The sequence below is a fragment of the Peromyscus leucopus genome, chromosome 2 (genome assembly GCF_004664715.2).
Source record: "Peromyscus leucopus breed LL Stock chromosome 2, UCI_PerLeu_2.1, whole genome shotgun sequence".
Taxonomy (NCBI): domain Eukaryota; kingdom Metazoa; phylum Chordata; class Mammalia; order Rodentia; family Cricetidae; genus Peromyscus; species Peromyscus leucopus.
This window is the reverse complement of record NC_051064.1, coordinates 11,597,020-11,617,583: the sequence shown is the minus strand read 5'-3', so window position 1 is coordinate 11,617,583 and position 20,564 is coordinate 11,597,020. Positions and strand designations below refer to the sequence as shown.

At 41.2% G+C, this 20,564-nt stretch overlaps 1 protein-coding gene across 1 annotated transcript in view; it reads right to left on the bottom strand.

Annotated features, from left to right (window-relative positions):
- Positions 1-20,274, bottom strand: part of Atp6v0d2 (ATPase H+ transporting V0 subunit d2) — a 46,157-nt gene extending 25,883 nt beyond the window's left edge. Inside the window, exons 1-2 of the mRNA XM_028885163.2 lie at positions 20,001-20,274; positions 5,005-5,176 (exon numbers count right to left, since the gene is read on the bottom strand). Coding sequence (XP_028740996.1) covers positions 5,005-5,176; positions 20,001-20,130 — 302 coding nt within the window. The 5' untranslated portion in view covers positions 20,131-20,274. The remainder of the gene's footprint in view (positions 1-5,004; positions 5,177-20,000) is intronic.
- Positions 20,275-20,564: the final 290 nt, after the last annotated feature.

The window sequence follows — 20,564 nt, the reverse complement described above, 5'->3', positions numbered from 1 at the left end:
ATGGATTTTGAATTTCTACAGAGAAAAAGAAAACCTTTGCAGACCACCCCTTCCTTTTGCCCTTTCCCTTACTCATCACAAATCCAGATACTAAATTCTGAGACATCCAACTCCCCAAAGCATCCAACCACCATAGCATCCTCCCCTCTTTCCCATCTCGACTGTCAAGATTTTCAGTGCAAATTGAAGAAATAACTTCGTCTACATCTTCTATTTTCATCTCCTGAGCACATCTTTTATAATAACAGAATTATCTACCTAAACAGATCATTCTGCTCACTTTGTGAAGTAGGAAGAATTAACAGGTAAAAGCAAATAAATAAATAAATAAACAGGAAGGAATACAGCAGATTTGGAATCCAGCTGCTTGGAGCACAGTACTTGGGTGCTTACTTACCAGCTCTGCAGACTTAGGCAGATTATTTTTCAGTGCCCCAGTAAATAAGTATGATAGCAGCATTGCCAGCTACTGAATGAGCACTGTGTGCACAACAGTCCTGTGAACTGGTATTCTTCCACTGGCCATATGAGAAAAGAGCATAAAGTCATAGACATTAGATTGCTCAGCTATCCAGCCAGCAGTGGTGGAAGCATTCAGTCATCCCATTTTATGGCCTCACAGCAGGAAAGTACTCCTTGTCATATAGGGTGGTGACCATCAAGTGAGGAGTACAGATCGGCACAGAGAAGCATGTGAACTTGGGTGTCTTTGTGAAAGCCTTCCTCTCTTGGCTTTTACTTAGGATCAAAGCCCTGAACCTGGCCAGGCTCTTTTCTCATCCCTGCCCTTCTTTCTCTTTTCACATCTAGGTCCAGATCCGTATGAAATGAGTTCCTGTTTCTAAGCACAAACTCTTTTCATGTCTCACAGTTATTCCTTCAACGTATTCACATTTTAAATATTGCTTGTGTTCGTCCTTGTCTGCAGATCCTTTGATGTCAGAGCTATTGCTCCAAGCCTGCAGGTACCCCTGACGGACTGAATGCCCTAGCTTGTGACAGTTGCTACCTAATCCTGTCTTGGCTTTTCATCATTCAAGGACAAATCTCCTTGCTCCATTCAGATAGGAGTTCTCAGAGTCAAGGTATTCATTTCCTGTCTAGACTGCTGAGGACTTGCCTGATTTTAGTACTGAAAGGCCCGAGTCTGCAGAACCTGAACACACAGCACAGGACAAAGCCTGCAGATGATCTGTAGGCCATCTCTGGGATAGTAAGGAACTTTGGTTACCCCTTATAAAAGAATGTCTAAAGGTTTCTTCAGATTAACCCGAGATTCTCAGTATCTTTCATTTTTAACCTAAGACTTCTCATTGCATTCATCCCTGTGCCCATGGTGAGGACTGTTCCGGACCCCCCTCCAAACACCCAAATTCCCAGACATTCAAGTAGGTAAAAATGGCATAGTATTTGTATGTAATCTACATGCATTTTTCCATATATTTAATGTAAATTCTAGATTACTTCTATTAACCAATATAATATAAATGCTATATAAGTTGTTGTTATAATTTCAAGGAGTGTGACAACAAAAGTCTGAACATGTTCAGTACAGTAGGTACAATATTATCAGAATATTCTTGAGCTATATATGATGGAGGTCAGGACTGCTGCACAGGTCCTGAAGGGTATATTTTTCTGGTCATTGTATTAAAATTTTTTATCTAGTAGAATAGTAGAATACTTTAAATGCTGGAAAGATTATTTTAAAAGGTTGTTCTGCAAGAGAGATGAGCAGTTGAAATGCTTCTGTAAAATACTGGGTAGGAAGGAAGAAAAACAAAACAATCTCGGTCTGTACTAAACATTCTTCACTAACATGCTGCTGGATCTGTTCCTTTGTTTCATAAACTGTGCATAATTATGGTATGCAAAACCTTCAGATATTCTTTCTATGGAGGATTTAAAAATATCTGCTCCACATTTTCAAAATAAGTTTCTCATGTACAGTAATTATCTCATATAAAATGTGCAAAGCTTAAGATAATCAATTTAAATTTAGACTGTCTCTCTTAGGGTTGACTTTGACAGTGCTATAGTGTTGCCTCAGGGTATTTCCTACTAGGGCAAAATAGAATCTGATTGTTGGAAGTTCATCGGGGCTAGAGAGGCACTTGACTTCACAGAACATTTTGGAGGGAGAATAAGAGAAGATATTTCATGACTGTGGGACACCATCCCCCCATTTGTACAAACTGGTTATTGAAATAAATCTCTGAGCTCTGCAGAGAGCAGCAGGCTTCTGCCAGAGCTGAAAAGTCACTCCACAAGATGGTACGGTGGCATCAAACACAGATGGCCCTGTAGGAGCCAGATGTAGTGGTGCCCATCTGCAATGCTAGCATGCAGGAAGCTGAGGCAGGTGAATTAAGAGACCAGAGCCAGCTTGGGCTGTATAACTAGTATAGGACCAGGAGAGCCACATAGTCTGGCGTAGTCTCAAAATAATAAGGGTTGGGGAGGGAGCGCAGTGGAAGGGGGCTTGCCTAGCATGCTGGTGGCCCTGGTTCAAGTGCCAAAGTTCAACAGTCATAAGACCTAGTTGTACATTCCTGCAATCCCAGACACCTGTGAGGTTGAGTCAAGAGGACTGGAAATTCCGCACACAATTATAAAAATAAAGATTAGTAGGCCTGGAGTGTAGTCAGTGGCAGAGCACTTTGCCTAGTATGTATGAGGTCTGTTGGGGCCCATTTTCAGGTTTTCTAGTGGCTTTACCCAGCAGGTCTGCATAGAGAGGATGATTGGACCACGGGCCTGAGTGCAGGTGTCAGAGATGGTCGGTACTTGGCTGTGCTGGGGGGAGGTCTTTTGTGCCACCCCTTGGCATTCCTAAAAATACCCAGGCCCATTTGGATTAGGACCCAGATCATCTTGAGGCTATCCTGTATTTTCTATCTGTTTTTCTCCCCTCTACCCTTCTAACTAATATTTCCTGCTGCTCCTACTCAAGAGTACTCTGGGAAAATGTGGGGGTGGTGGGTAGCCCTTCCACAGAGGTCCTGAATTAGGTCTTCAGCACCAAAAGCATACAATACTGACAATAAGTATTATAAAATTAAATTGCATCAAATAAAAAATAGCTTTTTAACAATTACTACTAAAAAAAGACTACTATATTAATTTACAAAGTAAATTATGCATACATACAAAGTATGCAGCTCAATTAAAAAGTTCTATAAGCTCTATAAAAATAAGTAAATAATTTAGTGTTAAATAAGTATGGAATAATCAGTTTTACTCATAGGGAACTGAAAACTACAGGGAGAGATTTAGAGGTCTTAATCTATTAGCTTGTCAAAAATTTAAAAAGAATACAAAATGCTGGCAATTGTGTAAGAACACAAGCCTTCCTATGTACTAGTTTGGAGATTCAAATTGGTTTTACTTTTGTTGTGAGCAGTTTAGCAACATCTACTAAAGCTTTAAATGCCCATTTCTAATGGGAAGCAAGGGGATCATGAATTCAAGACAAGCCTGGCTACACAGTGAGTCTCAGGCTGTTTATTTAGATGTAGAGAACACGTCTCAAAATGAAGCAAAGTAAGAAAAGCACATTTCTTTGACTCATCACTTCCACCACAACAAACTGAACCTAGAAATGAATTCAAGACACGCCTAGCTGGCTGGGAATGTGGCTCATTAACGGAGCATTTACCTTTCCTTGCAAATATAAGGTCTTGGAGTTTGATCCCATGCACTGAAATGTCTTCACAGAAATTAGCTAATTTTTGCAATGTAAAGGAATGAAAATAATTTAGTTACTTGTTGAGAGATGACTGGTAAATGGAGTGATCTCATACTTATAACATAGAATTATGTGGTTATTTAAGGAGAACAGTGTTCACAGGGATATCAGTAAGAAAGAGAGAGAGAGAGAGAGAGAGAGAGAGAGAGAGAGAGAGAGAGAGAGAGAGAGAGAGACAGACCCAGAAAGAAAGACACTGTCTGTATACATCTGAAATATGGAGTGTTGGTTAGGGTATGCATTATTAGACTTACATACATGTAAATGTTTTATGAAAAAACACAAGAAATTAAGAAGTGGTTTCATTGGGGAGAGGAACTGGGTGGGGATCAAAAGCATATGTGGAATAGGGCAATTTTTATTTTTTCCTGAACTCTTGGAAAGTTATAATCACACCCCTTGACCTGCTCTTCAATGCCCACTTCATTTGATTCATAGACACTTTCCTGATTTCTGTCTATTGCTGAACACAGTGTTCTATACAAAGTCCTGTTCTTTTATTCATTTGTCTACTTTTAGACCCATACAATGCAACATTTGCATCATTGTTAACATCTTTCTATGAATATATTGTATGTTTGAGTGCCAAGCACTTGGTAGAACTTGGGCCTATTAGTTATAACTTTGTCCCTCGTAATTAAACTTGATCTATATAATGCCCAGCATATCTATTATAAGTCTTTGCTTTTAGTTAGGATAGCTAGAGTGTCACAAAGCTATTCAAGTGGCTCACGTGAGCACTGGTGTCACTGAAGTGCCATGTATTACTATGTGAGCACTGGAATTTGCCTTAGAACGAAGAGCACACACATCAAAAGGTGGAAACCACTGATAAGGGACAAGAATAAAACATGCAACTATGACAAGAGGCAGTTGTACTGTGAGAAAAGGACCAGGAAAGGTAGATATGACTTTTAGAACAATTTGTGTGTCTTCCCCCACCCTGCAAATGATATAAAACAGTCACTTAAGATTTACCTCAGTACTAACACTTCAAGGTCTAGCCCCACTCAGTAGTTACTAAAACAAAAACACTTGTGCATGGAGATATCACCACCTCCATAATCGGCTTCATATTCATGAAGTAAGTCTTCTCTATTACAAAAATAGGTTGTGAATTTACCCATCACTAAAATCTGTATGCATTCAAAATGACAGACAATGAGGTCTAACATAGACACTCAGGTCTACTCTTCCACTTATAACTGTTAGGGGCCATCATCCATCACACTGGGGTTTAGCAGAGCTTCACTTACGTCATGTAGGTTAAAAATGTGCTCAGGGGCTCCAACGAATGATTCCGGAAATAGTCAAACTCTCTACAGAGCTTTTTCCTCATCTCTGTGTCAATTTTGGAAACAGTGAGAGGGTTTGTTTCATTAGCCAGGAAGTTGCCGTATTCAGTGGTCTGGAGATGAATTTTCAGATCTGAAATGCAAAGAACCCCAAGTAAAGTTAAACTTGGAGAGGTATTTGTAGTAACTTTAAGGTGAAGACATATTCACTATCTTCTTAGATTTTTACATCATTAAACTAGAGTGATGATCTCTAAAGAAGTGAAAAGTCAGCAGAAATAGCGATATCGTAGCACACCATAAGAATTTCAAATTACCCAAGAAACAGTATTTCACACAGCTAAAAACAAGCAAGCAAACAAAAACCCCTAGACCAGAGCCGTTAATCTTAAATGTCAATTTAACAGGATCTGGACTCAATTGAGAGACAGTCCTCCAGGCTGATGATTTCCAAGTTATCCAAGAAGGCTCTCCCCCACCCTAAGTTGCACCTTCTGGTGGAGGCCCAGATACACAGAGGCCTGAGGAAAAGTGTCCTTTGCTTGACATCCTTCACTTTATGCTGGTGATGTGTGTCTGTTCTGTTGCCGCTGTTGACCACCACTGCTGTCCCCCTGTCAACTCAGGACCAGGGGACTCTCGAGGAGTCTTTTAGGCCTTCAGCATCACATGGGGACTGCTGTAGTGTCCAGTTTTGTGGCCTGAACAGCAACAGGGTTGTCAGCCTTACCATCATGCAGAGGGCCACCCAGACCCCTTGGGTTATAAGCTGTTCTAGTGAACTTCCTATTACAATATGCACTCACTCTGTCGGTTCTGTTCCTGTATAGAACCCTCACTGATACAGACCGCTTTTTGTTGGCCAATTTTAATCTTTTGTAAATAGTTTGAAAAACTTGAGAATGCTAAAGCTCTGTCCAACTTGAGGAAAAGAGAGACTCGTGACCGCAGCCATAGATACAGGGTGGGCTGGGCAGCCCCATGGCTCACTTTCAGTGTCCTCTAGTTACGGACGAAGAGGCGGAAGTCCAGAAGGCCAGAATCGGGGAGTTATATGGAGGTTGTACTGGAACTAGAAGACATTGTGCTCACAGAATCAAGCATCACCACTGCACCATCCACTCTTTTCATGTCAATGGTTTGTGTTGCAGAGAATTGAACTCAGTTCCAGCTTCATTTTATTGTCTATTCTTCCTCAAAAGGCCATGTGCCATGCTTTTGTTACTGCGGATCCCATTCTCCAGAATCATTTAAGTAAACTGGGATTCAAAGCCATGTTTAAATGACTTCAAAGCCATGTTTAAATGACTTCAAAGCCATTTAAAAGCTATAATTTGCTGTCAATCAATACAATAATTTATCACATACTCTGTAAAGCCTCGATTTTGCTGACCTGAATTTGAAAACACTTTGTTAATACTTCTGGCATAGCACCTGCTGTATTTTGAATATTTCTGATAAGGCTAACCTGTCTGAATATTGGTTTCCTAGCTGGTGGTGCTATTTTTAGAGACCAGAATTATGGCCTATTTAATGGAAGGTGGTTACTGGGAGTGGGCTTTTGTTTTGTTTTGTTTTACTTTTTTGTTTGTTTTTATTTTTCGAGACAGGGTTTCTCTGAGTAGTTTTGGTGTCTGTCTTGGATCTTGCTCTGTAGACCAGGCTGGCCTCAAACTCACAAGATCCGCCTGGCTCTGCCTCCCTAGTGCTGGGATTAAAGGTGTGTGCCACCACTGCCCAGCTTGGAAGTGGGCTTTGAAGTTGGGACGCACTGCCACAATTACATTTATTATCTTAGTCCTTCTTACCATCCTCCAGTTTGTCGTAGCTCTAATTAAGCTTACATCTATCTCTGGTTCTGGTCTAATCTCTCTGCTTCCTGGTCCACCAAGATGTGAACAAGCCATGACACAATTCCAGGGGCTCCATCTAAACTGCTTTTTTCACTGTGGTGTGCTGAGAGCTCAGCAAAGTAAGAGCATTTGTTGTTTTTGAAGACTAGGATTCAATTCCCCGGAGCCACATGAGGGCTTACAACTGTCCATAACTCCAGCTTCAGGGGCTCCAATGACCCCTGTGCGTACCAGGCATGCATATGATACACAGATATATATGTAAGCAAAACACTCATACACATGAAATAAAACATGTAAATCATTTAAAAAGAAGCAGTAGAGTCCTTGTGGTAGGGAAGCTATGGGGACAGGAAGACGAAGCTTCTGTTTACACTGCATCTCCCTCCATTTAGGAAGCAACGAGATGCTGGTACTCAGTTGGCTTCTTCCTCCCCCTATCTTTATTCAGCTTGGGATCCACTCATAGGACAGCAGTACCCACAAAGAGTAGGTATTCCCTCCTCATTTAAGTCTTTGGAACCCCTCAAATACAATTTCCTATGTCTTTTGGTCAACTCCAAATCCTGTCAACTTGACAAGGAAGATTAAAACATCACAAGGAGATAGATATATTCAACAAATAGTGACCCCACTGATATGTATAATATTCATATTTTTATGTAGTTAAAAAAACTTGATTCATACAAAATAAATACATCATAAATAGAAATTTTAATGTGTCACTTTAAAAAAAGATTGTAGGACAGCAGAATTGAAGCTCAAGCAATAAGCATGTGTTGTCCCAAGGAAGGCTAACAGGGAGCCATTCTGAGCTATGGGTGGATGCCACTCATACCTGGGGGAGGGGTGATGAGGTTCTTGAGAGGTTGAGATATAGGGCATTGGATTCTTCTTCAGTGTCTTGAATAGATTTTGCATCAAAGTTGTTCCTTACTGAATCAATTACCTGTTTAACTCAATTTTAAGCAATTACACTTCGTTCCATGCCTTGTTTGTCTGTCATTTTGATGGTGCAGATTTTTATGTAATTTTGCAGTTTGTATTTTCACGACCAAAGATTATTTGCCAACAGAAGCAACACAAATGATGGCATTTCTTTCAGAACCATGATATTTTGCTCACTGACATATGTTTCTTTTAAGCTAAATAACTTTCAAACCTTTTCCCTGCCAATGAGAAGTTGTAGTGAAATACCTCCTTTGCTCCAGACCCTGGAGGAATCTTAGCATGCTGGAGTCCTAGAAAATGGAATAAGTGACCCATTTCCTTCACCAGCACCAATATGACCCACATCCAGACATTTGCATAGTGCTCCGGGTTGTATAGTTTTCAAAATGGGTTCACTATTTTTCCCTTGCATTTCCTTAAATGATCATCTAAGTAGGGTGCCAGCAACAGGCTTTGAAATCAAGTTCATCTGGATACACAGGCTTCTTTACCATAGGAACTGGAAGGCTTTAATAGAATAAGTTAGGGGATTACTTCTTTGTAAGGAGCAGGACACATACCTTTCAAGCCACTAAGAAACAAGAGAGCTGCCCTCAGAGCACATGTGGGGAGATCAAACTACCATTTTATTAATAGAGGTAGCATGGTGTTTTCTCTATTAAATGAGGAAATACGATGTTTTACAGACTGTGGTATCCCCGTACTTAATGAATATAATAGTTTCTAAACAGCAATAGAAAAGAAATCCATTAGGCCATTTTAATGAACGAGAGTACTTTATGACATAAAGTGGCAGGTGTCTATGTATGCCTGAATGTGTGTTTGTCAGAATGTAAAATGCTTCTTTTGAGTTTGAAACTACCCCCATAAAGGGAATGATCCAAAGCCAGGTGGGTGGTGAACGAGAAAGTATCTTCATTATTAACCTTCTGTGGTGGTTTAAATAGGTATGGCCCCCATAGACTCATGTTTGAATGCTTGACCCATAGGGAGTGACACTAAGAGCTATGGCCTTGTTAGAAGAACTGTGGCGTGGGGGGACTTTGAGGTTTCATATGCTCAAACTACACCCAGCACGATATCCACAGTCTCCTTCTTCTATCTACAGATCAAGATGTAGAACTCTCAGCTCCTTCTCCAACACCATGTTTGCCTCCATGCCACCATGTCCCACCATGATGATAATGGACTAAACCTCTGAAACTGTAAGCCGGGACCAATTAAAAGTTTTCCTTTATAAGAGTTGCCATGGTTATAGTGTCTCTTCATTAGCAACAGAAACCCTAACCAAGACACCTTGTGTTCATTGATTGGCAGATATTTTGGAAAATTATTTTATTTTGTGAAGCTTGCTATTTGGACCTGATTTTAAATTGAAAGTTGGGTGTGCTAGTACATGTCTGTAACCCTAGCGCTCTGGAGGCTGAGGTAGAAAGATCAAGAATTTGGGACCAACTTGGGTTACCTAGGGAGATTCTAAGTCAACAAACAAACAAAAAGAAACTTCTCTTCTCTCTTGGAAGTTATGCCAAAGAGGCAACTTTAGACGCACCTGTCATCCAGGGTACTGCTGCAGCCATTGGAACCTTCCCATCTTCCAACTCTGCTAGTGCTGAGCTTAAGGGGGTCTGCTGATCTTTCTCAACTCTGTTTTCTGATCCAGAAGATATTAGAAAGCTCGAATGGCATGAGTAAGGCCCTGGGTATCACCTCTAGTACACACACACACACACACACACACACACACACACACACACACACACACGCATGCACGCACACACACACACTTACACACATATACATACATACACATACATGGCATGGGGGAAGTCTATACAGTCATGCTATGGCAATGGCTAAATAAAATGATATCTCTGGTTTAATCATCAGCTTAAAAAGGCAACTGCAGTATATCAAGAGGCAGTATATAGAGACTACTTCAAGATGTTAGTTTTTCTCTTTTGTGTATTCCTCTACTTCCTAAACAGTTTGATTGTCTAAGAACTTTGACTTTTATTCTCTAAGTGGGGAATTTCCCAACTGATGTGCTCAGTCCCATCACTGGATTTAATAATTATCTAGATTTTAATACATATATCTGTTATGGTTTCAGTATGGAATATCCCCCCAGGCTCTTGGGTTTGAATACTTGGTGCACAGATGATGGTGCTGTTTGGAAGCTTGTGGAACCTTTGGGTGATAGAGTCTAGTGGGTAAGTCCAGCTGGTAAGCTTGTTGGGAGAAGTCCTAGAAAATTACAGCCCTTTCTCTGCTTCTAATCCTAAAAATGGGAGCAGACCATACCCAAGCTCCTGCCACATGGACTGACCCATTGTGTATTCTTTGCCAAGATGGACTGGTCGTCCCTCAAACTGTGAGACACACTACTTCTTTCTTTCCTTCTAAGTTGTGTATATGAGACATTTTGTCACAACAATGAGAAAATAATTATTATAAAGCCATGCACTTCTTCCTCTATTTTGCTAACTTAGTATTATTCATATGGTATTAAAACTTCATAATTACCTTCAGTCCTTTAGTATGTCAAATCTTGCTGTGGAATGTCATTCTGTATGTTGTGAATGTGTTGCTCTGATTGGTTGATAAGTAAAATGCTGATTTGCCAGTAGCCAGGCAGGCAGTATAGGCAGGATAAGCAGACAGGAAGAATTCTGGGAAGAGGAAGGATTGAGTCAAGAGTCACCAGCCAGACACAGAGGAAGCAAGATGACAAGGCAGAACTGAGAAAAGGTACCAAGCCATGTGGCTAAACATAGATAAGAATTATGGCCTAATTTAAGTGTAAGAGCTAATCAGTTATAAGCCTGAGCTCATGGCCATACAGTTCATAGTTAATATAAGCCTCTCTCTGTTTACTTGGGTCTGAGTGGCTGCAGGACCAGGCAGGAGAGATTCATTCCGACTGCAGGGCCTGGGCAGGACCAGAGAAACTTCCAGCTACAAAATCTTCTTTTCCTCCTTCCCGGCCTCCCTCCCTCTACCCCTCCCCTCTTCGTCCTCCCTCTCCTCTTCCCCTCGTTCCTCCCTCTCTAACTCTCCCTCTTTTGCTTCCTCTTTCCTCCCTTTCTAGGGTCTTGAAGTTTTGCACATGTAGGTAAGGCTAGCTTTGAACTCAATCCCCTTCTGCCTCAGCCTCCCCACTGCTGGAGTTATAGGCATCTCTCACATCTCTTTGCTGTTTCCCACTCCTACCTTTTCTTGTTTTGGATGATCATCTGACACTCAGGTTCTTTTGTCAATATTTATTGATTTTCCTAGGCTCTTTGCTGTTAATGAGCTCCTCGAATAACATTTACTTTTTTCTAAGAACTGTTTCAATCTTGTCCTGCTCTTACAAGTGGCTTATAAGAGATGCTTGGTGTTCTAAGTAATTTAAGACAGGATTTATAGATGTATAGAGTGTTTTACCACTAATAAGATGGTTTTAATATGTGTCATCTCTTAACTTTTCATTGATCCCTATTTCATAGATGAAGAAAATGAGGCCTGGAGAGGTTGTGTGTCCATATCTGTTGCTGGACTTAGATGTGACTCTTATCCTTACCCAGTGTTACCAACAGCATCCTGACCTTCACAGTCAGACTTTCAAGGCACCTCAACATTTTTCTCAACTTTAACTCCAGCCTCATTTCCAGTTGTTGCAATGCTACTGCCAGACTGATTCACTTGACTTTTGCTTCCTTTAAGTCACTGGCTCCCCAAATGCCCAAAATGTTTATCTGTTTTAAGCTTTTCTCCAAAGTCATCTCCATGAGTATTCCTAAAATACTATTTTTCAAGTTTGGTTCACTGTCATGTGTAAACTGGAACTATTTTTGTAGTTTTAATTTTTAGTGATTTTTTTTCCTTACCAATGAATGATATCCTGAGATAGATATCACTTCAGTACTTAATAGTCTTAGTATTCTTCACAGCACTTAATTTAATTTTTTTCAAGTGTATGAGCCTCAAATATTATATTTCATTTGTGATTGAAATCTGGCACCAGAAGACGAGTGTACAGCATCTCATTATAAAGTCCAGTGAGGCTTTTGTTCACTTGTTTGTTTTGAAAAGACACTTACTCAGGCTGGCCTCAAACTCTATCCTCCTGCCTCAGCCTCCTAAGTACTACAATGCAGACATGTGGCACCACACAGCCTTCTTCACTTTCTTATTCCCAGGAATGAGAGTGTCCAAAATCAGTTCTCACTGAAGCAGAACAGAATCAACAGTCGTGTGTCAAATACAAAGAATCCAAACCTGGAAATGGGTGCTATTTCCGGACTTCTGATCTAGCAGAAGATCTAGAACCAGAATCTAATTCTTGTTGTATAGACATTGCAATTCGGAGCCAGTTTCACAGTTCACAAAACATCTCCAGGTATTTCTGGTTCTTCCCTGAATTGGGAGATAATCTGAGATAAATCTGAGAGGTAAAATCTAAGTATCAGATAAGGAAGTTCCAAAGCCAAAGACTCCATAGCTTGCTTTCACCCCAGAGCTAGGAAGCATAGACAGGCCGGATTTGTGCTATACAGAACAGTCTTAGGCTTCGGGAGGCTGGAGAGGGAAGGATGTAAGGTATACTTTCTGCCCATAGAAGCTTACACTACAGCTAAGAAGGTAGCTCAGTAGTAGAGTGCTTGCCTGGCATTTGTTTACCATGTCCCAGGTTCAGGGTTCAAGTCCCAGTAGTGCCAAAAAGAAAGCGCTCTCTCTCTCTCTCTCTCTCTCTCTCTCTCTCTCTCTCTCTCTCTCTCTCTCTCACACACACACACACACACACACACACACACACACACACACACACACCTTAAAATAGCTTATGGATAGGAGATGGTTGTAGTTGGAATTTCTTTGGGTCACCAGCCAGCTCCCAAATAAAGACACAGAGGCTTATATTAATTATGAATGTTCAACCTTAGCTAAGGCTTGTTCCATTAGCTCTTTTAACTTAATTTAACCTACGTTTTGCCTCAGGGCTTTTTACCTCTCTTTCTGTATGTCCTGCTTTCCTGTTTCCTCCATGTCTGTCTGTCTGGCCCCTGGTGTCTCCCTGGTGTTAGTTATTTAGCTGCGTTGTGTTCTTACCCTGCAAGGAAGTGTCACGAAACACGACAGAATCCGCTTATAGAGTTTATTAGAGATAAAGGGATAGAGAGTGCGCAGGTCTGTGGGAGAGACAAGTGCGTGGAGAAGAGGAAGAGAGAAGAGAGAACCGGGAACATGGCGCTCTGCTTTAAAACCGGCTGGGGGCGTGGCCAGGTCACGTCACTACCTCACGCGTGTGCGTAGATCACATGGTCACGTTGCGCGCTTACGTGGCCATGTAACGTCACGGATCCTGGTTACACGAGATACCTTGGCCCGGAAATGGCTATCTTGACCTGGAACTGGCTAGGCGGAGGTGTCCAGGTCCGCCGGGTATCCTGGTTACGAGAGACGCCCTGACCCGGAAATGCCTATCCTGACTGGAATTGGTTAGGCGGAAGTGTCTGCCTGGTATATGCGACTGTGGGGGCGTGTTATGAACCCTTCACCTGGCATCTCTTTTTCTTTCTTCCTTCAATCCTAAATTCCTCCTCCTACTTACGCTCCCTGTCTGGAATTTGCTCCTATACCTCCTCCCTTGCTATTGGTTGTTCGGCTTTTTATTAAATCAATCAGGTGCTTTAGGCAAGGTAAAATAGCAGCACATCTTTACATAATTAAACAAATACAACACATATTTACATAGTTAAACAATTATTCTGCAGCATAAAAAAATGCAACACATCTTTACCTAGTTAAACAAATGCAGCACATCCTTGCATAGTTAAACAAATATTCTGCAACAGATGGTGCCTTATTTCTTCACAAGCTGACACTTTAGTCTGCAGCAGGACAGGTAAATGAGGTTAATGTCCTTTGGCAGGTGATATATGCAAATGTCATAGATGCTGCACACAAGATTAGGTTCACTGTAAGTTATGGACCACAAAGCTGAACCTTGCCTGTTGCCGGCCGCAGGAATATCGTAAGAACTCAGCTGGTTATGTCAAAGTCACTACCTGGAGGAATCAGGGAATTCCTCCAGAGGAAGCCAAATCCCAAGGAGTTTTTGGTGTTACTTGGCTTGTTATATATCAGCTGTCTTCTGTTATGAAAATCATTTGTGCCTTCATAGTTTTCCCAATTGACTTTTCCCTAAGAAGGGCTAACAGTGTAGATTGATCACTCTCTGGACATACACATTCCAGGTATTTGGAGAACAGCCTCAGGAAAGGCTTTCTCTGGAATCAGATTATCTCCCTTAGCCACTTTCAAGGACTACAGGAAACACCGCCCAGGTGGGCGCCCATTGTTAGTCCCAGGTGGACTAACAATGATAACAGCCCACATGCAAGTCTCCTGACTTACGGTAAATTCCACAAGGAGACACTGCCTAGGAGAGGTGGATGTTAAGTAATAGCTTTACACAATTTAGCTAGGACCCTCCCTTTATATACTTCCAGGGCACGGGAGGTGAAGAGAGAAGAGAATGGAAGAACTAGATGGGTAAGAACTTGAGAGGAACAAACTGAGATGGGGAAGAACTAGATTGAAGGGCTAAAAGAGAGGACTAGAGGAATGAGATGGAAGATGAGGAAGAGCCAGATGAGAGAGAAGGAGACAGGAGAGGAGCTGATAGGGGAAAGAACTAGATAGATGAGAACCTAGAAGGGACAGAACTAGATGAAGGAATTAAGATAGAACCTAGAGGGAACAGTAGATAAATATAGAGAAATCAGGCAAGAAAGGAGCTAGACATGAGAACTATCACAGAATAATAAAGTGTATGAACTAAGGAGTTTCGTGTACATAGATTCATTTCTTCCCATTAAAGATTAATTATCAGCTGGTTGTAGATTCTTCCCAGACCCTGGGAGGGGACTATCGAGGGGCTGGACCCCCATAGTCCCCGATAGTTGCCAATTCTGTGTCACCAGGGATACAGTAGATGTAATGTCTTGAAATGAGGGTTAAAAGGGGAACAGACATTCGCCAGGAAAATTAGGTGGAGGGAATTTGTGATTGAAGAGATATGTCTAAAAATGTCAAAAGCTTCTGACCCAAAGCTTGAAAGATGGACAGGCAGAGGTCAGCTGATGTCTGTTTAGCTTTGTGGGAGCCACTGATGTAGCATGGAACAATGACAGTGTTGCATATCCATTCCAAATATAAAACAAAAGTCAGTGCTAGAATGAAAGGCATGAATTGTGTCTCACGATTCAGAGAAAAGTCTTCGTGATAAGTCTTCCTCCTATATGTAGTTTTACTTTTTCACAAAATTTAATTTTTAATTTGTACGTCTGTGTGTGTGTGTGTGTGTGTGTGTGTGTGTGTGTGTGTAGGTGTTCACAGAGGTCAGAAGTGGGCATCCACTCCTCTGGCACTGGAGTTATAGACAGTTGTGAGCTGATATGGGTGATGGGAACTAAAACTTACTCCTCTGCAAGAGCAGCAAACATTCTTAACTGCTGAGCCATCTCTCTGGCCCCCATATTTTAAATTTAAAAAGAATGTGTATGTGTGTATATACAGTGAAAACTTTCCAGTGTTCCTTATCTGCCACATCAACACCACCAATTATTTATTCTTGTCTTCAGGTAATTGTTATAATAATTGTATTTAGTTTCTTTTAATTCATCACACATTCTTTGCATCTAGATAATCACATAAAGCCATTTTTTTTTTAAAAAAAAATCTATCACCTTTTAAGAAGCTAAGACATCTCATGTCACGCATGGTCCTCTTTTTGCATAGCTCACTCATTTCATGTGCCTTGGTAATCTTTCCACTTCCACTATCCAGGAGTTTCTCATTTTAGTTTTCATTTTTTCCAGCTATAGAATAATCCACTATAAAAATGTCCCCAAACTTAATGAACTAGTTTCCTACAGAGGGACATTTGATTGGCACCTGTGGAGGTTTGGATGAGAATGTTCCTTATAGATGCTGGCACTTGAATAGTTGGGGGGTGGCATTGTTACAGGGACCTAAGGAGGTGTGACCTTGCTTAGAAAGTACCTCCTGGGGGTGGGCTTTGAGGTTCCAAAGCTTCAAATGCTCTTTCTGATTCCATTTCTTTTCTTCCTGTTTGGTGTTCAAAATGTTAAGTTCTCAGCTTCAGCTCTAGCTGCCACACTTCTACTCTGCCATCATGGACTCATCTCTCTGGAACGAGAGGGTCAAATAAACCCTTCCTTCTATAAGTAGCCCTGGTCATGGTGTTTTATCACAGCAATACAAAAGTAACTAACACAACATCCATCTTTTGCTTTTCCAAGTAATAATACAATGAAGACCATTTGCACATATGTCCTCCCACATGTGTGCAAGCCTTTTGATGGGATGTGAAATTTCCAGACACTGCTTTTATGCATTTGAAATGTTGATGGGTTCTGCTCAACTGCCCTCTTTAAGGGTTCTTATTTGCCTAGCCATTTCATTTTCTATAATGAGAGTCCTTTTAAGGCAGAAACTACATCTTATCCATGTTTGCTTCTTTGGCCTTAGCCAGAAAGTGTTTGATGTATGCTGGCTGTGTTAGTTCCTACTTGAAGGCACAGTTGGGGGAAAGACTGGAGATCAAATCCCTTTGAAGAGACCTAACGATTAAGAATATAAAGTGAGCATCTTGCATTCCCTTCAGAAGACTCATGGCAAGGAGAACAATGTGAAAATCCAGTCCAGAGTACTGTCTACACCCCAGAGCCAGTGCATACTTTCACTATGTTCAGAAAAGCCTACTCATTATTAAACTTCAGGTACGGGTGTCTCCATCTAAGAGGTAAGAATATTTCTACAATTATTTGTAATTGAGATTTTGATTTGAGCTTCCTTCTTTTGTTCCCTGGAAAGACTGACTCGCAGTGGCTCCCATGACTAGTTCGTGCTTGGGTTAGTCAGGGTCAGACTTGGAATGGGTGAGTGTTTCCGACCACATTCGCCCTGCTACAACACTCACAAGCCAGCACAGTCCTGAATATGAAGACTTCCCAAAGATTTCCTGGGCAATTTTATTTTCTGTCTTCTAAGTTTACTTGAAATACTGTATGTCCTTTGTAAGTGGTTCTAAAACAGTCTGCTGCTATCACACCAGAACACGATTAAAGACAACAGGCTTTAAAACAGTGAAAGAAAATTCAATCTTTGCTAAGTCAGCTTTTCTTTTGCAAAATGCACCTGCTCCAACATAGTACTGTGACAGCACAGTTTGGCCTTCTCCTCTCTATCCCCAGTTCACACAGTGCGTATTCTGCAGAAGTAAACAGAAGTCCTTAAGTCTCTAACTTCTCTCCCACAAAATGCCCTTGATTGATTCTTAACCCTGAGTTGGCTCAAAAGGTACCTGTGCTTTCACAGAGCAACAAATACATTGCTTTCCGGGGCTGTTTACTTCCTAACACCCTAGAAATGGACTAAGTGGGGCAGTCTGTGTTATTTCTATTAGCAAAACAGACCTGACATCAAAACAGCATGGTTCGGTTCCTGTATCTGTGTGTGTGTGTTGCTGGAGATGTTACTTAGGGCCTCATGCATGGCTAGGCAAGCAGCAAGCACTCTACCACAGAGCCAGACCTCCCAATATACCCAATGTACCTCTACGTAGAAATTAAGTGGTAAAGAAACACCCATATCTCTATTTTCTGTTGTTGGTGTCATGTAGGTTGCTCACAGCCATTCTAAGCCTCAGTGTCCTCAGCTGTCTGAGAATAACAAGTTCTTATTTAAGGAGCTGGAGGTACGGTTCAGAGATGAAGAGCGCTTGCTGTGCTTGCAGAAGGCTCTACGTTGGTTCTCACCACGTCAGGTGGTGTGCAACCTTCTGTGACTCCAGCTCCAAGGCATCCATGCTCTCTTTTGACCTCTGTCACACACCTGCACACATGTGGCATACACACACCCACAAGTACACATTTTAAAAATTCTTAAAAAGTTTTCTTGTCTGTATTTTTTTTCAGCATCTATGATACCCGGAATGTGGTTTACTGATTTTTGATAGCCAGTATTTCTGGGTATCTCCTAATAGCAGTCTGTTACACAGACTCACATATGGTTGGAGGTAGTCCCTATAAGCTGTCATGAGGTTCTGTTGGGTCAGTCCACCCTTCTGAGTTATGAGTCTGTAGACAGATAGATATCTGGGAATTGCATAATTGAAAAAATTCATATTGAGAAGAAAGATAGAAAAATCATGAGGCATAATGATAATAAAGCAATGATGCATTCGGCAGGGTTTCCTAACTAGGCCAGACACATGCTATATATAGTCCCTTCTTCTCTTCCATTTCCTCTTTCAATAGAATCTTTTGGTGAAAATGCCCCATGGTAAAAAAAAAAAAATCTTATAACTTTAAAAATAAAAACCAGATTTGTTTCATTTTTAATTATGTGTACGTGTATGTGTGAGGGGTGGGTATGCATGTGTATGTGAATGGGGGTGCTTTTGGAGGCCTTAGGCATCAGATGTCCCCATACCTGGTGTTATTAGATAGATGGCTGTGAGCTCTGTGCCCAGTGCAGGTGCTGGGAACTGAATTCAGGTCCTCTGCAAGATCAGTGCTTACTCTTAACCACTGAGCCATCTCTCCAGCCCTGGTGGTAACTTTTAATTCTTGATTTGTATCCTCTTCATTTTTTATATCTTAGAATTCTTTCTCTGACTTTAATACAACTTCTTTGATTTCTCTGTGATTTGAACAGTAAGTGTTTGGTATCAAAAGGCAGCTTAATTGTTGCTTGCATTTAAATTAGCATTTTTTTTAATTGCTTGTGGAGGCTTGATTCAAAACTAAATAGAATTTATCCAAATGACTGACTTCTCTCTGATGCAAGTATTCTGTCCTGTGTTAAGGTTTTTTTTTTTTCCTGCTTTAATTAATGCAGACATTTCTATAAGCAATTAACATTCTCTAGTCATCCAACTCCTAACTGAATATGCTGTATTTGGAATTATGTATCATTGTTTGCAGTCAATAGAATTACTTACCATCTGAAAGATCTGTTTATAAAGTAAATCAAAGGGCAGGTCAAGGCTGACCCCACCTTAAGCACTTAACTCTGGCTGTAACTAGGTCCAACTCTACAGCAGCAATCTCAGCTCCCTTCAGGCTCTCAGGGAAGCTAGCAAAGTCACCTTCAGAAGCTGTTTTTTAAATATGGCTTGTCCCCACACCCACCTCCTGTGTGCCACCCAGTTAATCCCTTCTCAAAGAGTGTTTCCCTTATCACTCTCTTACTTCTAGAATAATCTGGAAGTTTCTCAAAAATGAGTAAGAAAAGCTGTTTTTAATAACAAAATGGTTACAGATGTGCATTCTTTGTTAAATTTTGGGAAAAAATGTGATTTAAGAAAAATTATCATTCACTGGGTGTGTATCTATTTTTTCTCCTTAATAATTAAGTAGGAATTCTTTCCCCATGTATAAAGGAGGCCTTTTGAGGCTCAGAGTCTTTAAAGAACTGGGTCACCAACTTAGACACAGCAGAGGTCAAAGCCAGGACTTTCAGCCCACCACACTCCTGGCTTGTCTTTCTCACTTGTCCTTCAGTTAAAGGAAAATCTCAAACAAGTTCTTTAATCAATACTGAAAAACTGGAGCTAGTCAAACATCTCTCTACACTCCAACTATTAGCTGTTTCTTTCCCTGTAGACTCTAGCATGTTTGGTGAAGGTCCTTACCAAATAGTGTTTATAATTATGAGGATAGGACAACCAAGGAAACACAGTATTTTAAAGTACAATTATCAGGATATATCAAAAATGTGTGAGAAGTACTCTTTATTGAGACATTACAAATCAAGGTCAAAGGATCAATATAGAAACAATATATTTGAAAATATCTGCAAGAACTTAAGGGGGGCAGGTGGGGGTTCCTTGGGTGGTGTCCCCTGCATTCATTATGGAAGGGAATGTTAAATTGTGTCTAGAGAATATGGATACAGTTCTTTTCTCCTCACATCCAAGGTCCCCAAACCACAGGCCTCAGGGCGCCTAAATTCCAGGACTAAAAACCTGTTCCCGCCTTCTGACTCGAACACCACAGCCCTTTTCTCTTCCTTCCAGAGAGCAACATCATTTTTGTTTGTGTGTTTTCTTTTAATGGGGTGAGGTGAGCGGCTTACCTTCCAAGGTCTCACACTGCACTAGGTTGACGTAGTCCTGCTGAGTTAGGAGGCCGGCTTTGCATCCTCGCACCAGGCCCTCCAGGTAGCCATGGTCCACATTGAAGTACAGCTCTGCAGTCTCAAGCATACTGCTCAGGCTGAAGCGGCAGACACAGAATGCTGGCCCTGGTCTGGTCGGGAAGGTGTGGGTGTCTCAGTGCTCAGCTGATAGTCAGGGTGCTACTGACTAGTTTACTCCAGTCTCAGCAGCTTTCAACACAGTGCCTGGGTCTTGTTTTTACATCAACAGTGAGTCAGCCAGATGGTCTAAGTACACCCTGGAAAAATTCACTGTCAGGACCAGAGGAGGGGAGAGGAGGGGAGAGGAGGGGAGAGGAAGGGTCCTGGTGGTCTTCCCCCGCCCCCACAGTCAAGGTTATGTCTGGTTTTGCCAATGACACCTGAACTTTAATTATGTTACATTTCTTTCTTTTTTTTTTTTTTTTTTTTTAGCACTGTAAATGTGAATGAAAGTTTCTTTTTTAAAGCTCTTTTTTAAAACGCTGGGTGTGATGGCCTCCA